At 46.1% G+C, this 13,862-nt stretch overlaps 1 protein-coding gene across 1 annotated transcript in view; it reads right to left on the minus strand.

Moving 5' to 3' along the window:
- The window catches only part of SND1 (staphylococcal nuclease and tudor domain containing 1), a 2,477,133-nt gene that overhangs the window by 362,666 nt on the left and 2,100,605 nt on the right, over nucleotides 1-13,862 (minus strand). The window contains exon 18 of the mRNA XM_069629563.1: nucleotides 3,917-4,058. Coding sequence (XP_069485664.1) covers nucleotides 3,917-4,058 — 142 coding nt within the window. The remainder of the gene's footprint in view (nucleotides 1-3,916; nucleotides 4,059-13,862) is intronic.

Here is a 13,862-nt window from a genome sequence, read left to right on the forward strand (position 1 = left end):
GTGGGCAGCCTGTCCTGATCCTCGTTCAAGTGGGAGACTAAACCACATTGGAGATCTGTCACCAGGCTATGAAGAAACTGAATGGGGACCAAGGTATTAATTCAGGCCGCTGGTATGATTGGTTGGTGGTGGGGAGGGCTTCAAGTTCTGGCGTGGAACTTGGAAATGGCTAGTCCCTCATCGCTCCGATTATGACTGCTCGTAGGGTGGACCACTGAACAGATTTTTCTTAACTGTATGGGGGAGGGAGACCGTGTGCGATGACTGGTGGGGCCAGTTAAGTTTCCTGTCCCAACACCTATCCTCCTTACACTTTGTAAATGTATAGAGGATTCCTGCACCCTCACAAGGGCGCATGCACTGCTAGTTCTACAGGATCGCCATACCTCAACTCCCTGAAAGGGGCAGTGTCTGAAGTTATGTTGCACTGGTAACCATGGTCGGACTGGCAGGCCACCAGCAGCCCAGTCAGTAAGGGACTCCAACCCAGTTCAAAAACTTAAAATACTCCCCTTCACACACACTACTGATCATCTCTACCCTCAGGAACACTTCAACAAAAAAGGTACATCTTCTGCAACCATTGCAAACATGGCTATGCCACCAGGAAATGGACCTTCTCTTGTCTCGCAAACGCTTTGCACGAAATCAAACACCACTGTGCACGGGCTATGGCAAAAATAAATCTAATTTATCAGCTTCTTTTATATAGTGCTTCTCTTCTATGCTGGTCAAGTGGCACAGCGAGTAGAGCACACCCCTTGACATCTGCGCAGAGCCTGCTAACGCAGGTTCGAATCCCGGCAGGGCCAAACTCAGCCTTTCATCCTTCAGACACAGTGGGTAACAATAAGCGGCGCTCAGATACCTGAGGGTTCGTAGTGCTATATAAATGCAATTTTTTTTCTTTCACCCAGGCACCACTTATTTCTGTAAAAACAAGTCATTGGCGATCATCCAATAAATACCATAAAAATGTACACACCCTGACATCAGCAATAAATATTACCAACAAAGCAATACAGCATCTTATCCAAATAGTTACCATGCCAAAAAGTCTCATCCACTTCTCATCCTGCTTCAGAGCACTGGTGCGAATATTAGTACGTTTCATGGTACATATGTTCTGAACACTTGACCATGCCATCTGCAATGCAAACACTGATCTCAGGAAGAAGCATCCAGCAGAGTTAGCTACCTGAACTGTAAGTGAACATACGCAGGGGATTAGTGTTAACACGGTTAAGAGCAAGGTGCTACAGCAAGCCTTGCTGGTCCTTCAGCTATGCTAATGTGTGACTGGAGGCAGCCCTAAATAGGGGTGGGGGGAAGAGTAGTGACCACGCGCAGCAAGGCAGACCTAAACCGGCAAGAGACCAGGCCAGCAGCTTCAATCTGCAGCCATGCATCGCAACATCCCCGACCATAGGGGCGAGTGACCAGGCGATCATCCACATATCACGGCCCATCATCCTCTGGCTTGTGTAAGGACCCAGCCTTACAAGTCACTGCCCTGGAAGAACCAGAAATCAGATAGGGGAATTCGACACAGGACAAGTGAGCAATCGGAGCCGTGAACACACGTTCGGGATAGTCCCACGTGGCTCACGGTTTATTTCCATCGAGGTTTTGAATGCAGCGATTCCTACTGTCAAGCTTTGCATAATTACTGCCTTTTGGTTAAGATTATTTTAAACGCTGGCCTACTTTTCTTCACTAGCAACTTGGGACAGGGACTGCTGTATGCCTATAGCCAGTGTAAGGTGCTGCTGAGAATGTCTTCACACTTTTAGTGGCTCCAGAGGTGACGGGAATTGAAACAAACTACAGTGTGCTCCTAAACACTCATATGCACGGCTAGAAAAATGAGGTACTCTTCTAGTTCCCTACTGGAGAAAGAAAACGTTTGTTAATGCACCCGTTGCATTGTCTACTGTAAAACCACCTAGTCTTTGTCAAGTATATTTTTTGTGCAGCATATTAGAGATTATAAATGACTCCGAGTGATTCTCAAGTCACATTCTGTCATGGAATTAACGATGCTAGCAGGTACCATACAGTGGCCCCATAATATGGATTGGATTACATGTGAAAGTGAATACTCTTCCAAAATAAGTCTTGCACTCTGTATCCAGGTTAGCTTTTGAAAACTCTGACGCACACTCAAGTACACATTACCACAATAGTTTGATCATTCATTGTCAAGCTTTATAACAGCACGATGTTTAATCATCCTGTTCGAGGCATAGGAACTCTGAGAAAAGCCTCAATCACAAAATAGCCAAAGTGACATGAGGCCCCACTTATGACTCGACACCTAAATTCTACAACTGGTTAGCCAATTGTCATTCTACCCAGAGGGCTACAGGCAGCACTACTAAACTGTGTATGCTATACTAAGTATTGGTCAGTGACTCGCATCCATACAACAGGGATGGAGAGGGGAGAAGGAAATATTGTTTAACAACTTACAAATGGAATGGGGCAACTCCAGGATTCATTTTCTTTTAACAATGAAGTAGTGCTCAGGGACACACTTTTTTTTAAATACGAGTTTGTTTTCCTGGAAATTGGAGTATAGGAGGGATACATTTTATATAATGCACTGAGCTTTACTTTCACTCCCGTGGCAGTGACACAGGTGTTAAACCATTGGGGGCGGGAGGACACAGACACACTCCTCCAATCTCACCCAATAAGAGATCTTACACGTCTTGCTGAAATCTGGGAGATGCATAACACCAGTGGAATTCTTCCCTAGGTGTAGGTGTGTGTGTGTGTACACAAAACAAGGGGTTAAGGTGCGAACTATTTATAAAAATGTGAAGTCTATAACCTCTGTGAATCTCAGTGTAAAGATAATGCATGTTAAGTTCTACAAATGAAGCCTTCACTCGCACTACACCACTAGTTCTTAAGAGCCACTTTAAATATAGCAAGGATGGCAGCCATTTTAAGCTTAAATCAAGTTTTGTTGTACATTAATAGTCAAGGTTTAATGTGTAATGCATGGCAATCAGACAAAATTTGTAGCGACCTCATAGTTGGCATTGCAAACATGTACCGATTTAGAAAGTTTAATTCCAAGCTAATTCACCTGATTTCTTAAGTGTAATGTCTGCAGTATTTTCCATAGGTCTGGATTTCTTCATAATCTCTTACCTGCTCTGGAGTAAGGGCTAAAATGGTGTTCCTCCGTATTTGTATGCGCCAGTGTGTCTTGTGTACCCCTGAAGAAGATTTAGTCCATCCATGTGATCCACACCTTAAAGGCTGTGTCTGGACATACCTGTTCCGGCCCTATTAATGTGTGAGAGTACTTATAGTCCCTTTCGCATATGCCTGAAGTGAATAGTTGTGCGCGGTGTGTCTAGACATGCGTTATCTGCGTGCATGTCAATGTGCAGGCCTTTTCTGGGTTAAGAAACTATTGCTGTTCTCTGAGGTGCCCCTGGTGACTGCTTTTGTATTTGAAAAAGAGAATGATGCATGGGGCGTCCCTTAGGGGGACAAGTGAAACTCTGCCATTAATTATCTTGAGTAGTCCTTACCGATCAATCATCAACGTTAAGATACTCGACCACAGGTGTCTACTAAACCCCATAATAATCAATCCAGCACTGCCAGCACATAAACCATTGAGCTACACACAGGAATCCAGTGGATGCAACACCTGTGCCAGGGATATTTTCCAGATTCTACTAGACCTCCACCCTTGAAAGACACCAGGACTTAGACCAGTCTGGAAAGAAGACTAGAAGCAGTCACTTTTGCTCTTCGGTCCACCATACACTTGCAAACAACTTCTGCATAACCCGATGAAGCACAGAGGTCTGTGGGCCTGGGAGAGGGCCTGCACTTCGCACTTGAACTTAATGCAGCACTAGTAGCCTGCATGCCAAACAGATGCACTTACCCGTCTCCACGTCCTGAATGTAGAAATGCAGGTCATCTGAGATCTCTGTAACCAACACCTGCTTGTAGTTGGTAATGCGTTCCTTCTCTTCCACGACTGTGACCACTTCCTCCACATGTTTCTCTTCACAATTGGACCACACCTGCAAGGTTAGGAAGACCGGAGTCAAAATGGGATGCTGCTACCAAGCACTCAATCTCGGGTACAGAAAGTAATACTCTACAGCATTTAACATCACATCAAAGGTCATTGTACTTTGGGGACAAGAAGCAAGCCACCCAGCTATCGAAAAGGCGGGCTGACAAAATCAAGTTTCTCACTCGACAACAGGATCCCAAAAGCAATATCTGAACAGTAGGACTCAGACCACACTTACCACAAAAACTATATGCATGTATATCGAATGTATATAGCGCGCGCCACCTGCTAACCAATCTAGTGGTGATTCTAACCATTGGAATAAGCGTGTTATTAATTCTGCTCTGAACCTGAAAGCTACTTAAACATCACCGAGCATGGAATCATATTCCAAATTGTGCCTGCTGCGAAGGCAAAGCATCTAACCACGTGGGTGAATACTGAGGTACTCTTGAGCCTTTAACCCGAGATGCCAAAGCTCTGGGTGCGCAGACAGAGTGACATCTTACCCATTAGTCTAAACCTATGAATGTTAACTGAAGTTGTATTAGCCAGTGAAGTCCACATTTTGAATGAGTTGGTGCCTGGTGACCAAGCTATCTGTGGCTCGGCTACACCAACTGTTCAGTTTCCTGGAGAGGAGCGGGATAGTATCAACAATCAGTGGTGCAAGTTGCGGTTCCACACATACAGATCTGTCAGAGAAAGCCCTAGCTTCTTAACCTTGCTACTTACAATGCAAAAATCCAAAATGAGATGGATTTAAACAGACCACTCGATTTTTAAACCATTGAGTTGCACGAGCTGGCGCTAACCCAGAACTGAACATTTAGAATAGACCATCCTGTGTGGGGCAAGGAGCGGGAGGGGGCAAGGAGTTGTGGCAATTGTATTTTGCCCAATATGGGATACCTGCTAGATCATGTTTCCCTCCAGAACTTTCAGCCACTGTGCTTTGGAGCCACTCCATGATCTGCAACGTGATCATGGCAAGCACTGGCAAAAAGACACGCAAACAAACACGATGGGGCTGGTCAAGTAATCAACACTAGAAACAGTCAGCAAAGCTCAGACTTGCATTTGGATCGGAGTTGAGAAAAGAAAACCAAAAAGGAGATGGTGGAAAACACGCTATTCTAGAGAATTACATTAAGTTAGTGAAACAGTGTAGTGTGGCACCTGAGCGACAGTATGCTAAAAACCACCTCCAGGCAGTGCGTGACCAAGTGTCAGTAGGCTGACATACCCTCCCCACAGCCACACACCTCCATCACACAAATTAATAGCGGCCAATATCACCTTTGAAAAGAGACTTCCTTCTTTGCCAACACATTCTAGATTCCGCATATACCACAAGATCAGCAGTGAATCGCACTAGTGAGGTGTAAACCTGGTGCCGTTTGCATGGTTAAAGGCAGCTCCTACTTGTTGGCAACAAGCTCAGCCGTACATGTGAAGTTGTGCTGCAGAGATCCGACTGGTGGAGCTATTCTGACGGATCATGGCCACCTCTCACATGGGAGAGGCGCATTGTGGTGTTCAGTGTGTCCATCATCTGGGCTGTATCATTGCTCTTTCCTGGTGAATTTCATACACATTTTTGCAGGCTATAGAATGTTGGAATTTGACCCCCCCCCCATCCCGAGGATGCTGTTGCCAGGCAGCAGCCAAGTAGCCTTCAATGTGCATACTGCCAAGAAAGAACTAGAATACCATTACAGAATGCGCCAGACAAGAGATGACACATTTTATCATCAATTACACACAAACCAACACCATAGAGTTAACACCAGCTCAGGATACATTGGGTGCCCTTCTTGGTTAGGAAACTTAAAGCAACCGGGCAATCCTTAAATTGGATTTCTTTTTCAGAGATGCCACCCAAACCTGCAGTCAGACTATTCGCTTAGAATGTAAAGCATAGAAATCGCACTAGGAAAAGAAGCACCATCGTGGAAAAGCTTCAGCAGCTAAGATGCAGGATTGAGCAGCACCACCACCACCTCCATGGCAACGATTAAACCAGCGTTTCACCTGGCCCTTTCATGTCTTTGCTCATGGGCGTATAGCACTCTCCTCAAACAAGTTCCGCAAAGTGGCTAGAACTCATGTGTGCCACATCCAGTGGAGTATGGAATGGGATAAAGCAGGGAGGTATGTCGATAGGTCTCCTGATAAAAGGACATAAGATTGGGGGTAGCGGGAAGAAGGCTTGGTGGGAGGTACTGAGGAGAATTTCATTTGACGACGGGAGGGTCAGTACAGGGTTGCAACACACCATGGGTGGAACAAAATAAGACAGGACAAACTTAAGGTCTCCCAAAGAGTGCTGGTAAGGATTTTTCGAGAAACAAAAGAAGGATTTGGACTCGTGATAGACAGGATGAAGCTTTTTATTGAAATAATTAGAGAAAATACCTTGCTTTCCCTATGGCCATCAGGCATATACCCTGCCCAACAGAACTAAATAAGGGTGCTATGTCAGGAAGAGTACTAAATGAAATGTCCACCATTCAAAGACTTAATTTTAACTCGCCCCATCATTAAAAGTAATAAATAAAGATTGTCTGTTTGTATTCTCTCTGGCATGTTCCCTTTGTGGCCTGCTGGGTGGGAGATCTTTCCTCCAGGGTTTTCACCACAAGAAAAGACTTATCTTTGTGTTTTCAAAATCAGCCAATAAGTGATATTAGTCCGAACTCCTGTAGCTCATAGCACACATTTCGTGTTAATCTTTTGTGGTGTTTTCCAGTCTTCCCGAGGACCTTACTGTATGTTATTATCCTTCTCAATATAATTGCCTATGATTGCTCTTCTTGCTTTCAGTCCTATGCTGTCCTTGTACTGCAATCTGCTTCTGTTAGGACTTGGTTTCTCTTGCTCCTCCTTTTAACTATAGTGGTTCCACCACTCCTGGGCCTTGCCACTGGTTTACGCCTTGCTTGTGCTTTTCTAATGCTGGCCTTTGCAATTCAACATAATATCAAATGGCTTTTACAGCCTTTTCCTAGAATGTTCAAATGTTTGACAAATTGACACTTGGCAACTCTGGGTTCCTCCCAGTGCACACTCTCAGCATTTCATATTTATTCTTATATAGCATTTCATATTTAGTCTGTAGACTGTTGCCTTCCCCCGCTCTCTCGCTCTACCCCAGTACCTTAATTCCAGGTTTTTAGGTTCCTGCAGTCAGGAGTCGAGACTGAGCGGCTTCGCTCTGCTTCTGCTATCTTCCTGACTCTGCCGCGGAGTCGTTCTGAGCGTCTGGTCAACTACGGCTGTTCAGCATTGCGCATCCAGGGGGAGATTTTGTTTTTGCTCCTGTTGGTTTCAGCGTTGTTCGTCGGAGCCCAGGACCACCACAGATCTTCTGTGGCCACACCATCATGGACGTTCACCTGGACTACGTTGTGTCTGCGGATTCGCCCCGGCTTTTAACACCATTTTTCTGCCATGCTCAGCAGGTGTTCTCTTTCGACAACCGTAGGCTCACTGCTTCGCCCCTCCAAGGCTTAGCCACACCAGAGAGCTTCCCCTGTGTATGGCGCTACCCCCCTCCAATCAATTTGTCTCAGTTACATATATGTCAGAATGCAAATGGGGGTTACGCTTGGCTTTAGATTTCCTAGTTGATCTAGCATTACCTGAAGCCAAGAGAAAAGAAGGCGTCTGACTTGCTATATCAGATATAAGCAGATACTGTTGCCGATATAGGGAGTTCCCCATGGGAATGAGAGTCATCGTCACTTAGAGGGGAGTCACTCCCAGCGAGATCCCACTTGCCCACACCCATAGGGAGGGTCTTGCAGAGCAGGCTCACCTCCCTAGGCTCACAAGGGATGGCTCCCTCCTGGGCAGAAGGGACGAATACTGTATTTGTCACAGATTGCAATTCATGTGATGGTGGGTGGAGTCGGAGGGGAGCTGATGAAGAATGGTCATAATACAGAAGAGGTAAGAGGATTAGGTCAAATAAGTGGAATTGGAAAAAAACAAAAGAGGTGGAACACATGGGAAGGCATTAGGAAGGAGAAACTGAAAGGTATGCTGGGGTGAGGTGGGAGGAAAGATTGACGGTTGTTCTAGAGTAAGCAGCAAGACATACTCGCGAGAACGAGTGACAATTTATAAGGTAATGGGTATCAGCGGGTCGAAGTCAGTTCCCTGGAACAGACAAAGAAAAGGAAACAGTCCATTGAGAAGCAGCTGGGACTACACAGGTAAGAATGCACCAAACAAGGTACGGCCAGTCAACAGACTATGGTAAGGCCAACTATCCTCCAAGCTAAAGGGAAGTCCATACAAACCTACCAGCTATTATAAACCACTTAGCTAGAGTTCGTCCTTGTCAAATGCACTGCCAGCTGCATACAAATTTCCAACCAAAAGATCTAATAAGAATGACCCAGCTGAGACAGCTCCCAACCAATATCCTGCTAGAGGAATGCAGTATGCCAACTTGAAGGCAAAGGGTCTGGCCCATTAGAGGGACCACCCCAACCAATTTGTCAAGGTTGAGGGAACTGCGGTGCCATTCACTCAAGGTAAAGACAAACCCCACCTCATTACCAACAGAGTGTTAATCCCTGCCACCCAGCATCTAGACTGACACACTGTCCCATCATCACCAAGGCACCCACCCATTTCACCCCACACCTCCCAAGGGATGCGGAAAATTGCACCAGTTGCCCAGTAACATGGACACTCACTCACTGCCTCTAAGAAAAGCTGCACCTGCAAAGACTGTCTAAATGATCCTCAGTAAGCAAAGGCAGAAGTTTGCACAGCAAAAGCAAACAACTTGTTAACACACTGTGGTGTATAATAATGAAAATGTTAATTATTAAGTGTCCCATACTATAGTTTCCTCCTCAGTATCCCATTGATTCTTCTCTGCACTTGGAATACACCACAGTGCCCCTAATCCAACACCCACGCATGCAGTGGTGTCACGCTTCATTTAGGGCCCTCCTCCGACTACAAGCCATTGCTCTTCCCGCCTTTGGTTTGGAGCTAGAATTAAAACACAGCAAGGCATTTTTTAATCAACTTAGCTTTGATTCTTCATCCCACAGTTCAGGGAAGACACTGAACTTTAATTGCTCCAGTCATCTGCAAGACTAAGTATGGCCAACCTGCGCCAAATGCCAGGGAAACGTAAGCTGCACAGAGGTGCAAAACCTAAATAGGATAAAGCTCTCCTTACAGCGTGTAAACAGGCTTTAAGCATTGCAAACCTGGTCCCTCAGTATCAATAGCCACTTTGGATGTCTGATGGACCAGCAATCTAAGACGCTGTTTAAAACACTGACATGGTCAGCAGTAAACCATGATAATCACTCCGAGGTGTATATAGTTTATGTAGCAGCAACTAAAAGCATTGGCTGCCCTTAGGACTTCAATATAAAGGTCCCGATTTAGAGGGCCTATGCCGGTACTTAAGAGTCTCTGCAATAACTTAACACACTCAAAATTCTTCCTGGGTACAGCGACCTGGGGCGACCAGAAAGGAGCTACTGACTTTCACATAATTCTCAGAGTAAAAGGAAAGTTCCTCCAGTGCAAGTGGCATTCATTAGTTCTTCCTCGAAAATCTAAGCAGCAGGACTAGAAACTGAATAGGTTCGAGGCCAGAATTACACACCAAACGACCCAGAAAAGTGTTGATAAACTGCTGGGTACCGCCTGGTTGTTTGTGCTCACTGTCCAATCCTGTGAGACTTATCAGGACACAGACCAAGCTTTTCAGCAACTTCCCGCAGTGTTAAATCGAACACAAAACAATATTTTCAGCCTACTCGCAAAACATCAGCAACCATGAAATTGCTACCTGCAGGACAAACAATGAAAATGCAGAACATCTGAGGAGTGAGTCCATAGTGAGTCCCTTTTCTAAGTAGACTTGAAGTACTCCATTCATCTCTCTGCGAGCGGAGGGCAGGAGTCCTCCCATCTCCTCGACCTACAGGCCCAGGAGAAGAGAACCAGCAACCTCAACGACGTCTACGTGCACCGTGCCTTGCCCACTTAAGGTACCCCTGAGGCACCGTGTGACCCACCCGCCGCCATCCGAGCCAGGATCCTTGCATCCACACCTGCGTGCATTTTTATCTCTTCACCCGCTGAGAATCCAGTGTGCTAAAGTAAAATGGCGGCTGCTTTGTTGGCTGGTTGCAACCCAATACACATTTGAGTCCAGACAGCCCCCTGATTGGCCAAGGACTCCCATCTATCTGCAGCCAGCTGATCGGAAGGCCAAGCTGGCAACAGACCTTCGCTCTAAGGGCCGTGCTAGAAGGGCCAGGCCTGTCTGTGTCAGCCGTGCCGCCAGCCCGCACACTGCCAGGAATGAGCTCACATCCTGTAAGTACTTTTACTACCCACACTCTTGCAAGTTCCTTGCACCTACTATCCTAACTGCCCCACTGTGCACTATTGTAATCTGGCCCAACCCTCTGCACTAGCCACAGTACCATCTATCGCTCTCGAAGCACTGCGGTTGCACCCCACTTAGCATACTCTATGCACGGCACGCCCCTCAGCAGAGCCTCCCACTGTTATTTCATTACTTGCGTATGTCTCGCCTCGATCCATCAGCTAACTGCTTTACCCTTCATGCTCGCTCATGCTCACTTCATCATCTAGGCCACTTATTCATCTGTGCACAATGTGTTGTAATTCTTGCACAACTACCTGTAATTCTGCCATTCTACATCTGTAATTGTACTGCAATGTTAATGTAATGTACACACTAGCCCTTTGTAATATTACATTTGCTGCTATCTGATGCCCGCTACACTGCCCATCTGTCAGTCCTTTGTATAACCTTGCCTTCTTAAACTACACACCCCCAACATACCAACTCCTCGGACTTGCTGCTGACACCTCTGCCTCCCACCACCACCCACCCTCAGGCCAGAATCCCTCTCCCCTTTGCACACACCCTTCACTCCCACACCACACATACCACCACTGAACTTGTAAGCAGCTCAACCCACGCACTGCACTACATCTTTACTCCACACACATGCAAATGCCCACAATGCAACACCTTCAATCAACCAACATGCCAGCAGCCCCCCCACACCTTCCCCTCCGACATTCCCCCACCTACTTCCTACCCTCATTTTTCACTAAATGCAACATCACAGCAACCTGTCTTACACCCACCATAAACTCACGCCCAAGACCCACCAACATCAGGAACCAATTCCTGGGTCTCCGCTCAAGATACCCCAGCACCGCCAACCAGGCCCCACCTAACTCCTCCAAGATAATCGACCCGCCTACAAACACATCCAAGCCAGGCTCACCCATATCAGCTACGATACACCCCAACTCTGCCATACCTGAACCACATAACACCGCCCCAACTATAACCCAGACCCCTCACAACCTACAATGTGCCCTCATCAACGCTAGATCCATCCCTGCACATGCCACTGAAATTCACAAACGCTTAAGGACCTGGACCTCGATATCCTAGCTATCACCGAGACATGGCTTCATAGCGCCGCGGGGCCTGCTTTCACGCTTGTCATCCCACAGGGCTACTCCATTATCAGGCAAGACCACCTCACTTCCATAGGAGGTGGTGTAGCACTCATCATGAAAGATCACCCAGAAGCCAGACAAATTACATCTAACCTGGGTGGTAACACAGACTCCCTTGCAATAAAAATCACCCTCTCCCCCAACTCCATTACCATCAACCTCGTCTACCGCCCACTTGGCCCACTATTGGAGTTCCAAGAGAACCTCTCAGACCTCCTAGCAGAAAACCTAAAAAATACCTCCAAAAGCATCCTTTTGGTTATCTCAACCTCGGATAGCCAAATCTCTCACACTAGCCCTAAAGGAATTAGGCTTTGACCAAAAATTCTCACCCACACATAACAAAGGCCGCATCCTCGACTGGATAGCCGTCCACAATTGTGAGGTCGACCTCAGCTCCATCACCCCCACTCCCTGGTCAGACCATCACATCATTCATTTTCTCATCCCTACCGATACCACTAAGGCCAAAAAACCCAACCCTATTCCCCTAACCTTGGCAAGATGTGCTAAAAACCTTACGAAGGATAAGATCATACCACACCTCAGCACCCTCACAACAGTTCTAGAGTCCTCAGACCCATCAGTGCTAGCAGATATTTACAAACACACCATAAGCTCCGCAATAGATACCATTGCCCCTCTACAGTACAAAAAAGCAAAAACAGAGAAACATTGAAACACCTGGTCCTCCACTGAACTAAAAGAGCTCTGCTCTCAGAAACGAAAAGCGTTGAACATCTGGCAAAAGTCACCCTCCCCAGCCATGCTATCATCCTACAAAAAAATTACTTCACAATACAAAAAAGTTATAACTACAGCAAAGTCAACATCCTATAATGAAAGAATTACTAACGCTAGCTCCGAATACAAAGAACTCTCTGCCATTTTCAAAGAACTCTGCACACCAGCTACCAAATCCCAAGATATTGTTAAAGACCAAACCTGGTGTAACACAATACAATCTGCCCTATTGAATAAAATCAAACTACTACAAGAAAAAAATCAAGGAGCACCACAAGAACCTGTCACAGCACATTAAGTCAACCACTAGCACAGACAACATGATCCGCCTACCAAAGCCCCCATAACTCCATTCAAATTCAGAGAAGTAACTGAACGTGAAGTTATTGAGATAATGAACAAGATTGAACCATCCAGCTGCAAAGGAGACCCCTGCCCAGCTAGTCTAATTAAAGACTGCACAGAAACACTCGCCCCATTTCTCAAATCCTTAATTAACGCCTCCTTCAACTCCAACACAGTTTGACAGTCTAAAAGAAGCCTGGGTACGCCCCCTTCTATAAAAAAAAAAAAAAACCTACTCTCGACCCAAAAATTGCTAATAACTATAGGCCCATCACCACCGTGCCATTTCTGCTCAACCTCCTGGACAAAGTTGCCTACACACAAATTTAGGAATATCTAGAAGCCAACCACATCTTAGGCAAAAGACAGTCAGGCTTCCAACGGGACACAGGACCGAGTCAGCCCTACTCGATCAAAAAATACAACTCAGGGACATCATGGACAAAGGCAAACCGGCACTTCTCCTCCTACTGGATTTGTCAGCCGCCTTTGACCTTGTCAACCATGATATCCTATGCATGCACTTAAAAAACGAAGTGTACTTCTCCCCAGACTCATGAAAGTCTTCTCAGCCAAAGTATCTACATCCCCTACCATTATCCACTGCAGCATTCCTCAGGGCTCATGCACCGTCCCACCACTCTACAATATATTCACCCTCCCACTCTTCAATGATCTCAACTGTCGCAACATAGCGTACACCAACTACGTTGACGACACGCAGGTACTACTCCCACTAACTGGGACCTTTGAGAAGATGCGACAGCCCTAACCAAAAGCTAAACAGCTATCCAAACTTGGATGGCTGCCAATGGCCTCTGCCTAAACAGGGACAAAACAAAGATCCTCCTAGTAGGTACTAGCGATATAAAACCTTCATCATTGACAACTCCACTATCACAGTTTCCAAGACTGACAAAACCTTAGGTGTCTACCTAGGCGCTTTACTATCCATGTACTGACAGGTCAACGCCATAGCCTCCTCTGCAGCACTCACCACCAAGGTGATCAACGCAGTCAAGCCCTTTCTCTCTACCAAAAACTGTCTATCCATTGCCAGAGCCACAGTAGGCACCAAATTGGATTACTGCAATGCCCTATACCTAAACACATCTGCAACAAATCTAAAAAAACTCCAAGTCACGCAAAATAATGCACTCCGGGC

This window comes from Ambystoma mexicanum, chromosome 12 (genome assembly GCF_040938575.1).
Source record: "Ambystoma mexicanum isolate Mex_15411 chromosome 12, UKY_AmexF1_1, whole genome shotgun sequence".
Taxonomy (NCBI): domain Eukaryota; kingdom Metazoa; phylum Chordata; class Amphibia; order Caudata; family Ambystomatidae; genus Ambystoma; species Ambystoma mexicanum.